Below are 21,000 nucleotides of genomic sequence, written 5' to 3'. Positions count from 1 at the left end.
CCATAGCAACCAATCAGAGCTCCCCTTTCATTTCATATAGTGCTCTGGAGAATTGAAAGGGGAGCTCCGATTGGTTGCTTAGACTTAGAAAGTCTTAGGCTGGGTTCAGACCTGAGCGTTCTGAAACGAGCGCTCTGTATGCGCGATTGTACGGGCGTTTACAATCGCGCATACAGAGACAGGCATGCACACATTGTCGCGCGTTCCCGAATATCTATGTGCGGGAACGCGCGACAAACGCCCAAAAAAAAGCTCAAGCACTTGTTTGAGCGTCGGGCGTTTTACTGTGCGATCGTACGCGCTGTAAAACGCCCAGGTGAGAACCATTCCCATAGGGAATCATTGGTTCTTGCCTGTTGTGCGTTTTACAGCGCGTAGGAACGCGCTGTAAAACGCTCAGGTGTGAACCCAGCCTTAGACCTAGACAGCAGATGCCATTGCTGCTTCAATGAAACGGAGACACTGTTGTTATTAGATAATACAATTATTTTGGCAGCTGTTTATATGGACCCAAGTCATCGTATATTGCTGGATGATCAACAGATAACTAAAGGAAAAGAATCTTTGACTGAGGTAGCAATTAGGATGAGTGGGCTACAGGACTGCCAAGAGCAAGAGGAATTGGGTCTTGACAGTGCTACCACCACCATATCTTCAGCCTCATCAGGTGAGGAGTTTAACTTTGAAAAGTTTTTGGATAACATGGAGCAGGCGAAGCGCTGCCGCAGGGAAAAAGATTCCGCTCCCATTGCAAACAGATTGACCGTAATTCAGCAAAAAAAATTCACTTGCTCTTAAAGAACCTTAGAACTGAACCAGAGTTCGGCAAATGTTTTTTTTACAGTATAGATCAATTTCTGAAGTTATTACGCGAAGTCTTGCGAGACTTCACGAAATAACTTCGGCTCATCAGAGCCAATACATTCTAGTACTGTACGGACCAGACGCTCTATACAGTATTGAAACAAAGTTTTACGCGAATTGACTTCAGATGTTTCATCCGAAGTCGATTCGCTCATCCCTAATTAGAAGTGAAAATTACTTAAAAACTTGCCTAATTTTGCATTTAGGAAGCAAATCAATAACAAACAAAATCCATTGCCTTTAAAAAATAAAAATCAATAAATGACAATTGAGAAAAAAATAAAAATAAACATCCAGTCTCTTACTTGTCTTTGGTGTGAGATAGACACTGAGAGCAGTGATGGCGTCCTCTGAGGGATCACGGTAAAGCTCTGTAACAAGAAGATCATTGTCCTTCATCCGCAATGGAAACTTCTGCACATCTGCAAAAATAAAGAGAATTGCATAAAGATCAATAAAAGATAAAGAAACTAGTTGGTAAATACATATTATAATATAGTCACTTTCACCAGATAATGTACATATAAAAAGAACTGAATTTGATTTTCTGCGATAGAAGACAAACCTACCAGTCCTCTATAGACAAGCAAAACAAAATCAGACATTTACCTACATAGTAGATGGACCCGTTATTGCAACCAAGCAGAAGGAAGGATCCAGCAGTGTCATAGCTGTTTATGGGTACCACATCCTGGATCTGTCACAAAATAATGGGGGTTAGTAGAGTCAGCGACTGATTTCATCATAAAAAATTTAAACAACTGAAATTTTGGATTAAAGGGGTTGTCTCACTTCAGGAAAAGGCATTTATCATGTAGAGAAAGTTAATACAGGGCACTTACTTATGCATTGTGATTGTCCATATTGCTTCCTTTGCTGGCTGGATTTAATTTTCCATCACATTTTACACTGCTCGTTTCCAGGGGTTACAACCACCCTGTAATCCAGCACACATAGGCATGCACACGCAGCAGCTCCTTTCCCGGCCACCCTGTATCAGCGCTGCAGCGGTGGCCAAAATCTTTTGGTACGAGCAGTGTATAATGCAAAGAAAAATGTAATCCAGCCAGCAAAGGAGGCAATAGGGACAATCACAATACATTAGTACGTGCCTTGTATTAAAGGGGTTATCCGGTAATTAAGATTAATGAGATTGATAAGAATATCATCTGGATAGGTCATACATGTCAGATTGGTGGGGTGCTGCTAATGCCAAGAACTTTTCTTGGCAGATTATGGTTATAGACACATAGCTGTAGATTTTAGTATCTATGCTGAGAAGACAACTATGCCCGAATAGTCTTCTACAGGGCACTGCCAGTTTCAACATGTACACTTCTTGCACCATGGCAGATATAGGAAGTGTCTTCAATTTCACACTTCCTGTATCTACAAAAATAAATAAAAAATATGTGGAAATCATTCTCTTGAGTTTTTACATAGATTTCCATGATCAAATCACTTCTTTGATCTTAGTTACAATTATAAGCATGTTCCTCTCTTACCGTCTATGACCAGCTATATATCTGAAGTCAAAACATTTCACGTTAAATTGAAGATAACTGAAGATGTGGGTCCCACGAACAGATAATCACCTAATATACAATGCAGAAATCTCACCTGCCAGTGTTTGGTCACGGCGTTCCACACTCCTATTTTGCCAGTGTGGCTGGTGGCTATTAGCTGATTTCCCACAAAAAACAAGGCTTCCACTGGGACCCCAAGACTAAAGACCCCTGAAACAGACAATTACTGAATGAATACGGCAGGAGTGGGAAACATCTCAATATCGCCACATTACTCAGATATTTCAGTCTGTTTTATCTGCCTTACCTATTTCACTTCCCGAGCCGTCACCAGTGATCGCCCACAAGATAATCTCACTACAGGATGCGACAGCCAGCATTTTATCATTGTCTCCCAGGGACCCTCCAATGGTTTTGGCATTAAGAGCCACCCGTTCAATCACCCAGTCCAGACAAGGGCTAGTGAAAATCAGCTGCCATCCGGACGTCTCTTTCATTCTAGAAAAGCAGAATCATGAGCCAAAAGGGATTATAATGTATATGTCATTAAGTTTAAAAAACAAAAAAAACAAACAGTGATTGACTCCTGCATAAAAAAATGGCATCTAGCACGTACCTCCCTCTAACTGTCCTTCAATGTTAAAGTGTCACTGACATTTAGCACAGCTTCTGACGTAAGGTTTGTGTCTCCAGCCCACCACACACACTCCTTCAGCTACATACAGGCCATAATATTGCCAGGACGGGTGCAGCCCTCAGTGGAGCGCTGCCGTCACTCTGTTTCAGAAACTAACCGGCCTAGGTGCAAAGACTTTTCACATATGTCTAAGATGTGGGAGTGTAAAGGAGTCTGCAGCAAGTTGTGGGACTAAGTTCCCCCCAATAGTGTAAAAATGCTGTATTATACTTCTTTGTAGACACTTCCTCCAATGACAATACCTGTAACAGACTATGAACTGAGCAAAAGCCACAGCAATCCAGTTATGATGTCCACAAATAATTCGAACCATGCCAGGGTCACCAGTGGGCCCTAAAATAAACCAAAGTATAGATGCGTGAGTGCAATGTCAAAAACCAAGCATATTTAGAGGTTTGCATGTTCTCCCCATGATATGAAAAACAGGACAGAAGATTTATATGCAATTTATGTGGAGTCTAATGTATTAAATTTGTGCAATGTGCTATTTTCAGCAAGTGATCGGATGAAAACCATCCCTATAATATACGTGAATGCCATCTTGTGCACTTCATCCAATATTTGTGCAGACCCATCCATTGACTGGGTATAGCTGCATGTTTGCAAGGAACATGCCTAAATATTTATATTTAAAAAAAATGTACATTATAAAACAAACCTCCATTTCCGTAACTCCTCTCTTCTAACAAGCGTCCGAGAATGCCAGCACCCCCCAAATTAGGGGGCATAGTGTTGCTCCTCCGAACAGGTGCACGCTCATTCCCAGCACTTCTAGAGCTGACCTGCAGTCCAGAAACGCTGTGCCGATTCCTCCTCTTGGCCGGAAAGACTGAAATGCAAAACATCTTGACGGTAATCAAGACGAATTTAATTAACCACTCCCTACTAAATGGTTTAAGCCAGGGATGCTCAACCTGCGGCCCTCCAGCTGTTTTAAAACTACAACTCCCACCATGCCTGCTGTAGGCTGTCCGGAATGATGGGAGTTGTAGTTTTGCAACAGCTGGAGGGCTGCAGGTTGAGCATGCCTGGTTTAAGCACTAATGACACTAAAGTGTGTATTACACAGGCTGATTGAGCAAGCGATTGTCGGGAGGGAAACTGTCCCTCCCGGCAATTGCCTGCTCACGCTAGCGGAGGAGACCGCTGTTATTACATGCAGCCATCTCCTCCACAGAATGGGGAGGAGAGATCGTTATGCCATCGCTCATCCCCATGCCGTCTACTGGCTTGCCGGCGGCAGATCGTAATTAAACAGCAAGATCTGCCGCCAGCAAACGATTTTTGAGCAAATCATAATTGCCTGACGAACAAGCTCGAGTTGCACGTTCATTGGGCAATCGGCAGCAGCATTAGGGCTCATGCACACGACCGTATGTATTTTGCGGTCCGCAATACGGATGACGTCCGTGTGCATTCCGTATTTTGCGTAACGGAACAGCTGGCCCCTGATAGAACAGTCCTATCCTTGTCCGTAATGCGAATAATAGGACATGTTCTATTTTTTTGCGGAACGGAAATATGGACATACGGAAACATAATGCACACAGTAACTTCCGTTTTTGAATGGTTCTGTATACGGTCTGAAAAAAAAAATACGGAACGGACACAGAAAAATATACGTTCGCGTGCATGAGCCCTTACACTGCCAGATGATTGCTAACGAGCGTTCATACGAATGCTCGTTAGTGATCATTTGCCAAAAATTCGGAAGGTTTAATACAGACTTTACATTTTTAAAGTCCAGTGAATGTGTACACCCTGAGACCAAAGACCTAATGGCTAAAGATTTACGTTAATTGGTAGGCTTAACCAAATGCAAGTGAATGCTTGTGAACAGCAATACCAGACACAACCTGTGGACAGATGTGGTGCTGTTCCTGGAGGAATAAAAACCAGACCCTTTCATCTAATCCTGGACAACCCCTTTAACGTGTACCTCCTATTACATAGGAAAATGATTACAGTGCAATGCCTCATTTACGCGTCAGTGATTTTAAGCAAAAAACAGGTGCGGCTCTAAACAGGTGCGGATCTTTCCCTTATACCTTATGTCTGTGGAGGCTCCAGTCCCGATTTTGACTCAAAAATCACTGATGGAAATTAATGACGTGTGAATAAGGCTTAAGAGCGTATACAATAACAGTATTTCTGAACACACTGCACAGATTTTGCTTGTATCTATCTACTAGGCACTAGTGTCATGCTCCGACTCATAGGCTTCTGTCTCCAGTATTGACGCAAGCGTTGTAGGATGCAATGTGATTCTCCAGCGATGTCTCCCGTACAGGAGCCTAGAAGACAGAGCAGGACACTCTCTCTCTCACAGAACCCGGCCCATGCTGCTATTGAGAAGCAAATAGTGTTCTGCAATGTATAGAAAATCCTAAGGTTCACAATCTCTTACCTGGAGGAGGGAGGTATCCATTGAATAGTACACTCCCGCATGAGGAGCGTTCCAAGTCCTCACACAGCTGTAGGCGTCTCACTGGAAAAAAAAGGGATACATTTAATTAAAGAGGGCCTGGCTCCACTCTGGACAAAATCGGTTTTATTCAATAATTAGATTTTTCATGTAAGAAAAATAATGACCTGATAGGTGGACTAGGGTATATTCAATAATTACAGAGACAGTTTTTTTTTACCTTTTATTTTAAATGTAACTCTCATTACAAAAACAGGGTCTCTGTGGCGTTATACTATTGATCTGGAGAACGATTCTGGAGCATCTGTTCATATAATGCTATGTCGTTCCATTCCTTAGTTATTACAACAATCTGACCCTGGCGGCACCGATTGGCATCAGGGAGGCAGCCCTCCCAGATGATAACACTCAGTTGCAGATTCACGGAGGAACAGAACAACACAGTTATAAGAAAAAGATGCTCCTGAATCATTATTTCATGGAGAACGCATTTGGTTACTAAAACACAGGAGAGGTGATAGATCTTCTTTAAAATGCTGCTAGTGTAATGCAGACCACCGAAGCAGGAAGACGATTTGTTACCTAGTGGGGTGATTCCATAAAATTCTGCTTCGTGTAGGAGAAGGGAACTGTTTACGCCTCTGGAAAACAACAAAATAAACTACATTAAAAAAAAAAAAAAATGCAAATAAAAAAGGTAGAAATGGACTTGTACAAGTCAGATAAAAAGAGGCTCTATTCACCCTCTCTATGGACTGACCTGGTATCGAGCTCTTTGGTTCGTAAGAAGTTCAGTATTGGAGCAAACACTGTAGGGTCTCTGTCGATAAAGATCTGTAATAAAAAAACAATACAAGATGGCTATTGTCACAAACTCAACACGTGACCACGGCGGCCCGCCACTGGCCACAGCAGAGGCTGCCATCTACACTGACATTTCCACTGCGGCAACAATTGGCTGCAGGGTCATGCGTCAAGGACGGCACAGCCGCAGCCTAGTAAATAGAGACTAGTATGGGACCACTGAAATTTTGGTGAATCTGAAAAGGCAAGTATGTGTGAGTAGCTATTTGTTGAAGGTGTTATCCAGTAATATATATCGAGACTATATCCTCAGGATAGGTCATCAATATCAGATTGGTGGGCGCCGACACCCAGGACCTCCATCGATCAGCTGTTAGAGGAGGTCGGACACTCAGAGTGCCGTGGCCTCTTCCTAGGCCACGTGATGGCACTGTACATTGGTCACATGGCCTAGTTGGAGCTCAGCCCCATTGAAGTGAATGACAGCCGCTATACAATGTACACTACGGAGCTGTGCTTGGAAAGCTGCCGGGAGCCTGCTGTGCTCCCAGAGCTCCAGTAAGCATGGCGGCTCCCTAAAACAGCTGATCGGCAGGGGGTGCTGGGACTCGGACCCCCTCCGATGTGATAATGATAAACTATCCTGAGGACAGGTCATCATTATCAATCACTGGATAACCCACTTACTTTTAGTGCTGTGTAGCTTTCTGAAACCCCCATTAATGCATGGCTTTTAATATCCACTTTCTATTGTAAAATATGTGCATAAATTCTGCAGAAACTCACCGCACCAGTTTCATCTTTTAGGGAAGAAATGCGTCCACTGAGGAGGCTGAAGTAAAACAAACAAAAGAAAAAAACCAAACAATATTAGTGTTGGCCAAGGATGCACAAACATTTTTCCTGACATGATAGCCCCCCTCACTTTCATTGACAGGGCCAAGCAGTGACAAAGCAGTCAGCGAGAAGCTTTCCACAGAAAGGAGTGGAGCTTGGGTGCAACAAGAGCAAAGGCGATGCCTTCATTGCACCAAAGGTCTAATTTGCATATTAGGAAAAAAGTATCATAACTCGGGAACGGAACCTCCTATCAACAAGAGAAAAACATCTCTAATCAGGTAAGCCACAGCCATGTGTCTATACAAACAGCAGGACAGGGGGAGGACATAGGAAAATGTATGGTCTAGTATGGAAGTACAGCTTCTTTAAATTTTATGCCATTTCCCACCAGTGTCCCATTTTTGGTTCATTCTGAACGACCCCTGAAATTCTGCTTCTGCAAACAGCTACAACATGTACAGCGGAGCAGAGAAAATGTAATATACATTCAATACCTGGAAAAGAAGGAGTCTGAAACCCACGTCAGGGTCTGTCTGGAAGTGCTGAACCTGTGGACGGGAAAGACATTTTACAACGAGGGGAGACATGGTGGTCCCTGATGAGATATCTAAGGCTATGTTTACACTGTACTTTCAATGTACATTTGACACACCCTTCAAAAAAGCTCTTGGTGAATATGTCAGGCGTTTCCATAGGCCCCCAGTTACCCTATGTAGGTAGGTAGGTGCAACTGACTATCCTTAAGTGCAATGTCCTGAGACAAATCTATTTATGGGAACAATCTGAACAACAATAGGAGGGCGGCTGCCAAATATTCTTGTTTAACCCTTTCACGACCGCAATCTGTATATATACGTGATAGCTGCACATACCCCGTGCAGCTACCACGTATATAAACGTTCTGGCAGCTCTTTAATCCAAGCGCTGCAAAGCGCTTGGATTAAAGCTTCTGCCCCTGCCCTGTATGCTGTCACGGACAGCATACAGTGCAGTAATGCCGGCAAGGGACCAATCGGAGTGGCCCCTTGCCGGCAATCGATCCGATTGGTTAGTCTGTGCAGACTAACCAAACGGATCGCGGCAGTGAAAAAATGCCGGTTTCAGGCTCTGATCTGCGCTCTGCAGATCAGAGCCTGAAAGCCGATAGTGTTCCTCATGCCCCCCGATCCTCCAAGCCTTTGGTGCCCCTCTGTGGTCCCCCCCTACCCCGATCTGTGCCTCGCTGATCTGTTCCCAGCCGGCGGTCATGTGCTTCTTCCTGCCCTGATTGGCATGCGGTCTGCCCCCTCCCCGCCCCCTGCATTAATTTTCTGGCCGCCCCTCCTGCCCCAGCCTCCCTCAATATTGTCCCTACCCCCCGATTCCCCATTCTGTGTGTGTGATGGCGGCGGCTCCATTCCTGAGCCGCCGCCATCAGCAGAGTGTCAGCTCTATGCTGACACTCTCCTGTAACCCGATAGATGCTGCGGTTGCGGCATCCATCGGGTTAACAGAGGGAGGGGGCTCCCTCTCTCCACCATCGGGGCTGCAGCGCTGTGATCGCAGCGCCCGATGGTTGCCATGGCAACCGGACGCTTTGCAAAAGCGTCCGGTTGCCATGGCAAAGGTGTCCAGTGCTGCCACCTACAGGCAGTCTGGAAGTATTATACTTTGCAATGCAAGAGCATTGCAAAGTATAGTACAACTATCAGCCCCACTGGATCTTCAAGATCCAAGAGGGAACTGATAAAAAAAAAAGTGAAAATAATAAAAGTAAAAATAAATCAATAAATAAATTAAAATGTAAATAAAAAAAAAAAGACTGCCTTTTCCTATAAAAAAATGAAAAAATAAAATAAAATACACATATTAGGTGTCACCGCGTCCGTAACGACCGTCTCTATAAATATATCACGTGATTGACCCCGTCCGATAAACACCATAAAAATAAAATAAAAAAAACTGTGCCAAAAAAGCTATTTTTGTCACCTTACATCACAAAAAGTGCAACAGCAAGCGATCAAAAAGGCTTATGACCCCCAAAATAGTACCAATCAAACCGTCACTTCGTCCCGCAAAAAATGATACCCTATTTAAGACAATCGCCCAAAAAATAAAAAAGCTATGGCTCTCAGACTATAGAGACACTAAAAAGGAGATTTTTGTATAACTTACCAGTTAAATCTCTTTCTCGCTCTTCCTTGGGGGACACAGACCTTGGGTATAGCTCAGCTCCCTAGGAGGCGTGACACTAAGTAAAACTGTTAAGCCCCTCCTCCATCAGCTATACCCTCAGCCTGGAGATAGAGGCTACCAGTTGCGTGTCCAAGTAGTGAAAGGAAACAACCAACAATGCAAACAACAGCCAACAACCCAACGGGGCGCCAGCCAAAACCCTAGAACCAAACACAGAAGGGTGGGTGCTGTGTCCCCCAAGGAAGAGCGAGAAAGAGATTTAACTGGTAAGTTATACAAAAATCTCCTTTTCTCGCCCATTTTCCTTGGGGGACACAGACCTTGGGACGTTCAAGAGCAGTCCAAGAAGGGAGGGACCATAACCCAAGGCGGACCACCGGAGCATCAGGAAACCGCAGCCTGCAAGACCAGGCGGCCCAAAGCAGCATCCGCCGACGCGTGCGTATGCACCCTATAGAACCTGGTGAAAGTGTGCAAAGAGGACCAAGTGGCCGCTTTGCACAACTGCTCAGCCGAGGCTCGATGCCTCTGCGCCCAGGAAGCCCCGACTGCTCTGGTGGAATGAGCAGTGACGCCGAAAGGCGGAGCCCTACCCTTGGCTCGATAAGCCTCAGACACCGCCAGTTTAATGAACCGGGCAATGGCCACCTTGGAGACCGCCAAACCCTTGCGCGAACCCTCCGGGACCACAAACAGGGAATCCGTGCGCCGGAAGGATCCGGTGACCTCCAAGTAAATCCTCAATGCCCTGACCACATCCAGACGGTGCAGTTCCCGTTCTCTGGAGTGGGAAGGAGAGGGACAGAGCGACGGAAGGACGATGTCCTCATTGATGTGAAAGGCGGAGACCACCTTTGGCAGGAAAGCCGGGACTGGTCGGAGCACAACCTTATCCTGGTGGAAGATCAGGAAAGGTTCGGAACAAGAAAGAGCCGCCAACTCAGACACCCGCCGGAGAGACGTGATGGCCACAAGAAAGATGACCTTGCAGGACAGAAGGCGAAGGGAGACCTCCCGCAAGGGCTCGAAGGGGGCAGATTGAAGCGCCGAGAGCACCACATTCAGGTCCCAGGAAGGAACCGGAGGGCGATACGGTGGAACAGAGTGAGCCACCCCTTGCAAAAAGGTCTTAATCGGCCCCAGAGGGGCCAGGGGACGCTGGAGAAGAATAGACAGCGCCGAAATCTGTCCCTTCAGAGAACTGAGGCCCAGCCCCAGGTCCAGGCCCGACTGGAGGAAGGACAGGATCGTGGGAAGAGAAAACCGGAGAGGTGGGACGCTCCGGGACTCACAGAACCCCAGATAGGACCTCCAAACCCGATAGTAGATCCTCGAAGATACGGGTTTACGAGCACGGATCATGGTGCGGACAACGTCCGCGGAGAAACCCCGTCGCGTTAAGACGGCGGTCTCAACAGCCACGCCGTCAAACGTAGCGAGCCTAAATGCTCGTGGAAGATCGGACCTTGAGAGAGAAGGTCCTCCCTGGAGGGCAGTGGCCACGGAACGTCTGCCAACAGCAACATTAGGTCGGCGTACCAGGACCGACGGGGCCAATCCGGGGCGATCAGAATCGCGGGAACGCCCTCTGCCGCGATCCTCCGAAGAACCCGTGGCAGGAGGGGAAGAGGAGGAAAGATGTACAGAAGGGAGAATTGGCACCACGGAAGGACAAGCGCGTCGGCGCCGTAAGCCTCCGGGTCCCGTGCCCTGGATACGTATAGGGGAACCTTGCGGTTGAATTTGGAGGCCATGAGGTCCACGTCGGGGCGACCCCAGCGAAGACAAAGGGCCTCGAACACCTCTGGGTGCAGGGACCATTCTCCCGGATCGATGGTGGACCGGCTGAGGAAATCTGCCGCCCAGTTGTCTACCCCCGGGATGTAAATCGCAGACAAGGCTGGCACGTGCGTCTCCGCCCAGAGGAGAATGAGGGACACCTCTTGCATCGCCGCAGCGCTGCGGGTGCCTCCCTGATGGTTTATGTACGCCACCGCCGTGGCATTGTCCGATTGGATCCGAACAGGGCGGCCCCTCAGTAGATGGGTCCAGTGTCTGAGGGACAAAAGAACTGCCCTCAGCTCCAGAATGTTGATCGGAAGTCTGGACTCCGATAGAGACCAAACGCCCTGGACGGATCGGGGAGGGAAAACCCCCCCCACCCCCGTAAGCTGGCGTCGGTGGTAATCACCAGCCAGTTCAGTGGAAGGAAGGACCTCCCCCTCAGAGGGAGATGCAACCACCAGTTGAGGGAAGCCCGAGCCAGGGGAGGCAGAAGGAAGGTCCTGTCCAGACTCCTCGGTGATTTGTCCCAGGCCGACAGAATCGCCCTCTGAAAGGTGCGGGAATGGAATTGTGCGAACGGCACTGCCTCGAAACAGGCAACCATCTTCCCCAGCAACCGCATGCCGGATCTGAGGGAAGGCCGGTGATGACGGAGAAGGCTGCGAACCGACCCGCGAAGGGCCAGACGCTTGTCCGACGGAAGACGGACCTCTGCCAGTTCCGTATCCAGGAGCATCCCCAGGAAGATCAGCCGTCTGGAGGGGGTAAGGGAAGACTTGGGGTGGTTGATAATCCAACCAAACCGCGTCAGGGTCTCCAGAGTGAGATCCACACTGCCGGATGCCTGTGAAAGGGAGGGTGCCTTGACCAAGATGTCGTCCAAGTACGGAAGAAGAAAAACACTTCTTGAACGTAGAAGGGCCAAGACAGGGGCCAGGACCTTGGTGAACACCCGAGGAGCCGTTGCTAGACCAAAGGGAAGGGCAACGAACTGGAAGTGATCGTCCCCCACCGCGAAGCGTAGGAAGCGGTGATGACATGGAGCAACCGGAACGTGGAGGTATGCATCCTGAACGTCGATGGAGGCCATGAAATCCCCCTTTTCCAGGGAGGCCACTGCGGACCGGAGAGACTCCATCCGGAATCTCTGCAGGCGGAGGAAGCGGTTCAGGCGCTTCAGGTCCAAGATCGGTCGCACCGAGCCTTCCTTTTTGGGGATCACGAAGAGGTTCGAGTAGAACCCCCTGAACCTTTCCGTCGGAGGCACCGGGGCGATGACACCCTTGTCCATGAGTGAGCGAACGGCCGCGAAGAAAGAGGCCGCTCGTACGGGGTCCCGCGGAGGACGGGACCGGAAGAAACGGTCTGGCGGAATGGCCGCAAATTCGATCTTGTACCCGCAAGATACAATCTCGAGCGCCCATGCATCTGAGATGTGGTTCCGCCAAACGTTCCTGAAAAGGAGAAGGCGGCCCCCCACCCGGGTGGGTGGGGGCGCACCTTCAGGCAGAGGGCTGCTGGCCTGTGGTAGCCCGTGCAGGCTGGGTCTTGCGCCAGGTAGGTTGCGCCCGAAAAAACGGCTTCTTGCGTCTATCCTGGGTTGGGCCAGAGGAAGAAGAACCTGGCCCCGGGTCTAGATCCGGAGGGCTTACGAAAGGACCGAAAACGGGACGAACCCGCGCGACCCCGTGGGGCGCCCTTTGGCCTGGACTGGGGAAGGAGAGTACTTTTCCCACCCGTGGCCTCTGATATAAGCTCGTCCAGGCGGGTCCCGAACAAGCGGGAACCCGTGAACGGTAGACCGGCCAAGGAGCGTTTGGAAGCGGCGTCCGCCGCCCAAACCTTCAGCCAGAGTTCCCTCCTGACAGAAACCGCCAGGGCAGAGGAACGGGCAATGAGGGCCCCCGCATCCAGGGAGGCCTCACAAATAAATTTTCCAGCCTGGATAATTAGCTGGGCTAAGGAACGGAGGTCCTGAACAGGAACGTCCGACCCCAACTCCTGCTCCAGCTGCAAACCCCATTCAGAGACCGCTTTGCCAACCCAGGCGGAGGCAAAAACCGGTCTAAGGGCTGAACCAGAGGCAGAAAATATTGCCTTGGAAAGGGATTCCGTCCGACGGTCCTCAGCGGACTGGAGGGAAGATCCGTCCTGTACAGGAATAGCAGTGCTTTTGGACAGGCGAGCCACAGGAGGATCCACCTTGGGCGGAGATGTCCAGGTGGTCACAGACTCCGCCGGAAAGGGATAACAAATGTCCAGCTTTTTTGGTGTAACAAAGCGGACGTTTGGCCGAGTCCAAGCCTTGGATACCACAGAAGAAAAATCTGCATGTATGGGAAAGACCTTGGAGGCCTGTCTGGGTCGGAGAAAGGACACGCCGGCCTGTTCAGAGCTGGGGGGGTCATCGTGTATCTGAAAGGTATCGCGGATACTAGTGATAAGATGCCCCACCGCGGATGACAATTTTGACGGAAGCTCTGAGTCCATGTCCACATCCGAATCCGCCAGTTCTCCCTCAGAAGGCGTATCCCTTTGAGAGGATAGGCTTGACTGAGTTCGCACGCATGGCGGAGAGAGCGAAACATCAGGAGAAGATGTGCGCTCAACCCTTGAACGTTTCTGAGTACGCCGGGCCCTGGAAGATTCACTGGGAGGCAGGGAATCAGTGGGGGCGGCAGAAACGGCATTCCCAGCAGGTGCGACAGGGATTTCGGCAGTCTGCGGGAGAGGCGGTCTATCCACGAGACGGCCCACCACGTGTGTAAGGCTCTCCACCGCCAGAGACAGAGACCTAGCCCAGTCAGGGGGTTCAGAAACAACAGGGGGCACAGCAGAAAGCGGGCCCTGCACCGGGGCCTGACATGCAAGGCAATGCGGCTCAGATTGCCCACTTGGAAAAAGTGCCTTGCAGGCGGTACAGGCGTGGTACCAGGGTTTGGGGGCACCCGTGGGATCAGACATGCTGACAAGTGGTCGTACCTTGATACAGGGACAAGGGATTGCAGCGGCTATGACCAGTGGGGTTAGGAGAGGGTTAACAGCCCTACCAGTGCCTCAGAAGAACGTCAGGTCAGATCCCTAGGAGCGAAGGTCCAGATCAGCAGCCGCGAGGCAGCCAGAAAACCAGCGTGCGTCCCCAGCGATGCACCGGTGTCTCCCACGTGTCTCCACTTCAGTCCGGAGTGAGGAAGCGCGGCAAGCTTGAGCAGAGACGCGGGAACAAGCTCCGCCCCCTCCACGCTTGAATGTTTCATAACGAAACTCCGCCCCCATGACGCGCGCGCGAAAAAAACACCCGCACCCCGTGCTGCCCGAGATTCCCAGGCATACGTTGTCAAAGAAAGGCCCGCAGGCCCCAAAAACGCGGCGGTATAACCGGACGTCAGAAGGTAAGGTGGTCACCTGACCCCCGTCCCGCCGAACCGAACCGCCGATGCCGGGCCTAAGCCCCGCCCCCTCGATCACGGTACGGAGCGGGCGGCGGCGGGGAGGTAGTAAGAAGCAGGGGCTATCTTTTAAGCGTAAGATCGGGAGGTACATGAAAAGCAGGCAGATGGGGAGATCCCACAGAGCGCTCTGAGAAGCGCAGGAAACGGCCGACCACGGGTGCCCCCCCCCCGAACCCAGTGCAACAGGGACAGGGAATGGGCTGGAAAAGCCATCTTACCTGTCTTCACCCTCATTTCCTTCCAGCAGGGTCGCCCCTTCAGCCCCTGGCACCGCAGTGGCAGGAAGCTGGAAGAGGGGCTTGGCGTGCGGGCGACCCCCTAGCTGGCGGGATGTAGGGGAGCCGGTGCTGCCCAGATCCTCCTATTGCTTCAGTGGGGGAGGCAGCAGCGCAAATACGTTGGCACTGGTGCAGCTCAACCCCGGGAGAACAGAGAGGTCCAATGCGTCTCTGGTATCCCTAGGAAAAAACAAAAATAAAATAACAAAATTAGAGAAAAAATTAAAACAAGGAGAAAACAGCCCTGCAGTAGCAGGGGGTGTCTTGCCTCCTTGGACACTAAGCTAAAACTGGTAGCCTCTATCTCCAGGCTGAGGGTATAGCTGATGGAGGAGGGGCTTAACAGTTTTACTTAGTGTCACGCCTCCTAGGGAGCTGAGCTATACCCAAGGTCTGTGTCCCCCAAGGAAAATGGGCGAGAAACATCATTTTTTTGGTTTCAGAAATACTATTATTGTGTAAAACTTAAATAAATAAGAAAAAGTATACATATTAGGTATTGCCACGTCCGTAACGATCTTCTCTATAAAACAATCACATGACCTAACTCCTCAGATGAACTCTGTAAAAATAAATAAATGAAAACTGTTCCAAAACAGCCAATTTTTGGGTCACCTTGCCCTATAAAGTGTAATAATGAATGATCAAAAAATCCTATGTACCCAAAAATGGTACCAATAAAAACCTCAACACTTTCTGCAAAAAACGAGCCCCTGCACAAGACGATCGGCAGAAAAATAAAAAACATATGGCGTTCAGAAAACCAATCCAGCACAATCTGCCTACCAAAAACCGTATGGCATTCCTTTCCTTCTTCGCCCTGCCGTGTGCCCGTACAGCAGTTTACGACCACATGTGGGGTGTTTCTGTAAACCGCGGAATCAGGGTAATAAATATTGAGTTTTGTTTGGCTGTTAACTCTCAATGTGTTAAAGAAAAAAAATATATAAAATGGAAAATCTGCCAAAAAAGTGAAATTTTTAAATTTCATCTCCATTTTCCCTTAATTCTTGTGGAACGCCTAAAGGGTTAACAAAGTTTGTAAAATCAGTTTTGAGTAACTTGAGGGGTGTAGTTTCTACAATGGGGTCATTTATGGGGGTTTCCACTATGTAAGCCCCACAAAGTGACTTCAGACCTGAACTAGTCCTTAAAAAGTGGGTTTTGGAAATTTTCTTAAAAATTGTAAGAATTGCTTCTAAACTTCTAAGTCTTCTAACGCCCTAAAAAAATAAAATGACATTTCCAAAATGATGCCAACATAAAGTAGACATATGGGGAATGTTAAGTAATAAATATTTTATTAGGTATCACTTTCTGTTTTAGACGCAGAGAAATTGAAATTTGGAAAATTGTGAATTTTTCCTAATTTTTGGTAAATTTGGGATTTTTTCATAAATAAAGGTGAAATATATTGACTCAAATATATGACTATCATGAAGTACAATGTGTCACGAGAAAACAATCTCAGAATGGCGTGGATAAGTAAAAGTGTTCCAAAGCTATTACCACATAAAGTGACGCATGTCAGATTTGAAAATTTTGACCTGGACACTGGGGCATCAATGACCCTTGGTCATGAAAGGGTTAATGCTCTCTGCACACGGCAAACTCTCAGCAGAGTTAATAAGCTGGCCATACATGACATACGTGTGGAGGACCGCCTGACTGTCAGGTGACTGACGCTGGGTTCACACCTGAGCGTTTTACAGCGCGTTCCTACGCGCTGTAAAACGCTCAACAAGGAGAAACCTATCTTTCCCTATCGGCATGGTTCTCACCTGGGCGTTTTACAGCGCGTACGATCGCGCTGTAAAACGCCCGACGCCCCAAGAAGTACATGAGCTTCTTTGGGGCACCTTGTCGCGCGTTCCCGTACATAGACTTTCGGGAACGCGCGACAATGGACGTTCGCTTGTCTCTGTATGCGCGATTGCAAACGCCGGTACAATCGCGCATACAGAGCGCTCCATTGCGAACGCTCAGGTGTGAACCCAGCGTGAAGGTCGGAGGTATCGGGCAGCTGCGTACCTAGGTGTTATTTGGTGCTGAAGGGGTTTGCACACATGCTTAAGAAAGGGGGTGAAGCTCCCTCGAAACGTCGCAGGTGGCGTCCGACACCCACCTCGGGACCGGACTCTGCTGTTGTGTTCCGCTGATAACGTGTGGCCACTGGATGGAAAGCAAAGTTGTATGTGTTCTTTTTTTGTAAAGAATGGAAAGTGGTTACAAAGAGTGACCCTCGCTCCGGAGTACCTGATCACTGGGGGTGTCTATTGGGAAGCCACCCTTGTAGTCGGGTAGGGTGCTGCTGGATGGATTTCTGGTGAGCAGACACCTATGTGATCATCACATTCACATCACCGAACATTTTTTAATTAGCGCCAATTATAAGCCGGTTCAACGACATTCTTAATTGCTGAAAGAGCCGGCCTTACCCATCATAAACCTGCTAGTCCGGACACGATCAGAGTTCCCATTTAGGCCTCTTTCACAAGAACGATACGGATTTGCTCCGGATGCATTCAGGGAAACTCGCACCATTTCGCAAGAAAGTTCAGTCAGTTTTGTCTGCGATTATGTTCAGTTTTTTTCGCGCGGGTGCAATGCGTTTTAAAGCATTTTTCACAAGCATGGAAAAAAATAAAATAAAATACACATACAGCGATTACCGCTGATTTTTCAGGGGAGGAGTGTTTAAAAAATAAAAATAAAATTTTTAAATCTGCCGCGTGTGAACACTCTTAACCAACGCGTTTTGAAGTGACACGGAAAAGATTCAAAAAGGGGGTCATTGTGCAACACAGAGAGGTCACCCCCATGGGATACGCCAGGATCCTACAATACGTGCACACTGTATAGGACTGAATGGGAGGCCATATAACCACCCTATAGACGAAGAGTGTCCTGGAGAGGGGGTGACCTTATGGGACAACTCTTGACCTCTTAAAGGGGTCCTCAGGATCTTAGTTCAATTAAAACTCTCCCAGCGACAGTAAATGTACAGCGGTGATGACCCGTCTATAGTACATCGCCGCTGCAGCCTGCGATTGGCTGCATGGTGGCCTGTGGTGCACAGGACGCAGCCAGGAAGATGATGTCACTGCTGCAGGACCAGAGCGCGGCGCTGGAAGAGGCAGGGGAGAAAATAGCTGTGCGTCTGATGTATTTTGTTATTTTAGTACCTTTACTGCGTATTAATTGGCCCCAGGAACCCTTTTAAACATTGATGGGTTATACTCAGCACAGTTACAGGGGCAGAGCGCGGTTTTCCCACTCGGTGCCTTATCTGTACGGTCCGCAGTGTCTGGTACCGCAGCTCAGTCCCATTCACTGGACTCTTGATTGCCGGGGGTCCTGGAAGCAGCACATCAATCACTGCGAGGAGGGTGGTTGTCTTGTATTCCAACTAGCCATTAGATCGGTGGGGGTCCTACTGCTGGGACCCCCTCCAATCACGAGAACAGGGGGCCCCGTACCCCCTGAAATGAACCAACATGTGCGTGTCCGTTCCATTCATTTCTATGGGAGCTCCGGAGACGGCGCTCACCTATCTCTAGAAATAAATGGAGCGGCCACACGCACACCCGACTGGCTGCTCCGTTCATTTCAGGGGTGTTGCAGGGGGTATGGGGACCCCGTTCTAGTGATCAGTGCAGGTCACAGTGAGAGGACTCCCAACAATCAGTCCTCTGGGTAGGGGATAACAATCTAACCGGAATACCCCTTTAAATAAAACTCGGGCCGTAGTGAGGTCCTGAATACTGCTGAGACCAGCGAGTGGCTGCACAGCAACCCGCCCCCCCCACCTTGAGTCATGTGACCAACTGATGTGATGCAAAGCAGGCAGGTCACCACTGCAGCCAACCACTGGCTGCAGCGGCGTCAAAGCGGATGTTGATGGCGGGGGTGGCGGACCCAGTGACAGGAGCAGGTAAGTATGCTGCCCAAACACACAAGGGGGTGGACAACCCCTTTAGGTTTCCCCTGCACAGCGCCGCTCCAGGCCATGCAGATGTGCAGGAAACTATAAAGGAGCACATTCACCATGCTGCAGTTCCCTGCACAGCCAGGTGGGGGGGGCGCCACAAAGCAGGGAAAAAAAATAAAAATAAAAAAAACGCACTACACCGGCGCTTAGGGTCCCAGAGGTCGGACCCTCCCCTGACCATAAAAAGATGGCGTACCCTATAGATAGCCCGTCACTTTATTAGACGGAAATATCCGTTTAGGGCTAGTTCACACGGTGGATTTTATAATGGAAAACCGGACAGGTTTCTACTGCGGTTTTTATATCTGAACGCATCAAACCGCGGGCGGACACCCGCCACAGTTTCCAGTTGTGTCTGTGCTGACGCCATGAACTGCTGCGCGGCCCCCACTGAAAACCATGCGCTGCAGATCCTGCGCCAAATTCCATCAGCAAAAGACTGTGAACAGAGCCTTACCACAGCAATGACGTCAAAAGGGTGGGGGCATCACGTGACAAATACAAGCAGCCATGACGTAAGAAGGAGGCACTGGTAAAATACCTCTCCCCATATCTCAGCACCAGTGCCTATACTGGTCCACCCTCATTATACCGACAGCCAGGCATTTTCCCTCCCAGCACTGTTAAAGATGCGCTCATATTACTCACCTCTTCCCCCCAACATTGAGGTGTATGACGTCCCCGCTGCGGCCTCCCGGCGCCGCCATGCCTCCCTCTCTCACCGTCCCCCTTACACAGGAGCCGCCATATTTCCGGCAACACCAGACAGAGCCGGTGACTGTCACCGGGCTGCTCATTGGCTGCCGCTACTGTCAATCACAGCATTGTCCCGCCCTCGTGATGTATAAGTGAGAAGGCGGAAACGCGGAGCTCGTCGTCAGTACAAGTGGGCAGCGCCACAGATGTCACGTGCTCGGCTATAGGACGTTATGTAGGACAGGCTATTTTGGCGCCACTTTCATTCAGTTTTGTGGCGTCTCAAAAATTATTTTTACCCAGAGTGAAGTAGTTATTGGGACTTGACCCCTGTAAGGCTGGCCAGGGGTGGATTCAGACTATGGAAACCCTCAAGCCTTCTTTATGTGCGTCTTCCACTTGTGCTCTGTTCTTGGCTTTGGCTTCACAAAAAAACCCCCAAAAAAACGTTGCAATACGGATGTCACGCAGACGTCATCCACATTTTTCGCAGACAGCAAAATACATACGGTCATGTGCATGAGCCCTTAGGCCTGTTCTCCATTTATTAGAAAATGAATTGTTAATGGACGTGTCCTGCAGAACAAACCTACGTGAAAAAAACCGCTGTGTAATACGGTACCAGCAAAGTGTATGAGATTAGACCTCATGTACACTTTGCATATTTTTACATGCGGCAATTAACCTGCCGCACGGATTTTGAAAATCCACAGCATGTCCGTTCTTTGTGCGATTCTGCGCCTTCTGTAGACTTCACGGGGGCGTTAACGTAAACCAAAAATCCACATCAAAACCGCAATAAATGGTGCGGATTTCATTCAGATTTTCTGCATACAAATCTGCATTGTGTGCAGGTGCCCTAAAGCCTCATTCACACCTCAGTGTTCCACTGGACAGCGCACGTCCCCATTCATTTTAGGCTACATGCACACGACCGTATGTGTTTTGCGGTCCGCAAAAAAAAACCAAACACAGATAACCGTTATACCATCTTTTTTTTTTTTTTGCGGATTTATTGAAATGAATGGGTACAGCAGCCTATCCCCAAAAAACGAAACAAAAACGGAACAGACACGGAAACAAACAACATTCGTACGCATGTAGCCTTAACCCCTTCAGGACACAGGCCTTATTTCACTTTAAGGACTTGGCCATTTTTTGCAAATCTGACCAGTGTCACTTTATGTGGTGATAACTTTAAAACGCTTTTTACTTAGCCAGGCCATTCTGAGATTGTTTTTTCGGCACATATTGTACTTCATGACACTGGTAAAATGGAGTCCAAAAAACTTTAATTTATAAAAAAAAATACCAAATTTGCCCAAAATTTGGAAAAATTTGCAAATTTCCAAGTTTCAATTTCTCTACTTCTATAATACATAGTAATACCTACAAAATAGTTATTACTTTACATTTCCCATATGTCTACTTCATGTTAGGATAATTTTGGGAATTACATTTAATTTT

At 48.6% G+C, this 21,000-nt stretch overlaps 1 protein-coding gene across 1 annotated transcript in view; it reads right to left on the bottom strand.

Moving 5' to 3' along the window:
• The window catches only part of SHKBP1 (SH3KBP1 binding protein 1), a 36,160-nt gene extending 16,544 nt beyond the window's left edge, over positions 1–19,616 (bottom strand). The window contains exons 1-12 of the mRNA XM_044274382.1: positions 19,486–19,616; positions 7,651–7,704; positions 7,103–7,148; positions 6,273–6,346; positions 6,095–6,153; positions 5,495–5,575; positions 3,746–3,916; positions 3,330–3,420; positions 2,698–2,888; positions 2,485–2,600; positions 1,474–1,561; positions 1,170–1,286 (exon numbers count right to left, since the gene is read on the bottom strand). Of these exons, the coding sequence (XP_044130317.1) occupies positions 1,170–1,286; positions 1,474–1,561; positions 2,485–2,600; positions 2,698–2,888; positions 3,330–3,420; positions 3,746–3,916; positions 5,495–5,575; positions 6,095–6,153; positions 6,273–6,346; positions 7,103–7,148; positions 7,651–7,704; positions 19,486–19,544 (1,147 nt within the window). The 5' untranslated portion in view covers positions 19,545–19,616. The remainder of the gene's footprint in view (positions 1–1,169; positions 1,287–1,473; positions 1,562–2,484; positions 2,601–2,697; positions 2,889–3,329; positions 3,421–3,745; positions 3,917–5,494; positions 5,576–6,094; positions 6,154–6,272; positions 6,347–7,102; positions 7,149–7,650; positions 7,705–19,485) is intronic.
• Positions 19,617–21,000: the final 1,384 nt, after the last annotated feature.

Source organism: Bufo gargarizans, unplaced genomic scaffold (assembly GCF_014858855.1).
Source record: "Bufo gargarizans isolate SCDJY-AF-19 unplaced genomic scaffold, ASM1485885v1 original_scaffold_1716_pilon, whole genome shotgun sequence".
NCBI classification, from domain to species: domain Eukaryota; kingdom Metazoa; phylum Chordata; class Amphibia; order Anura; family Bufonidae; genus Bufo; species Bufo gargarizans.
This window is presented reverse-complemented; position numbering and strand designations above follow the sequence as displayed.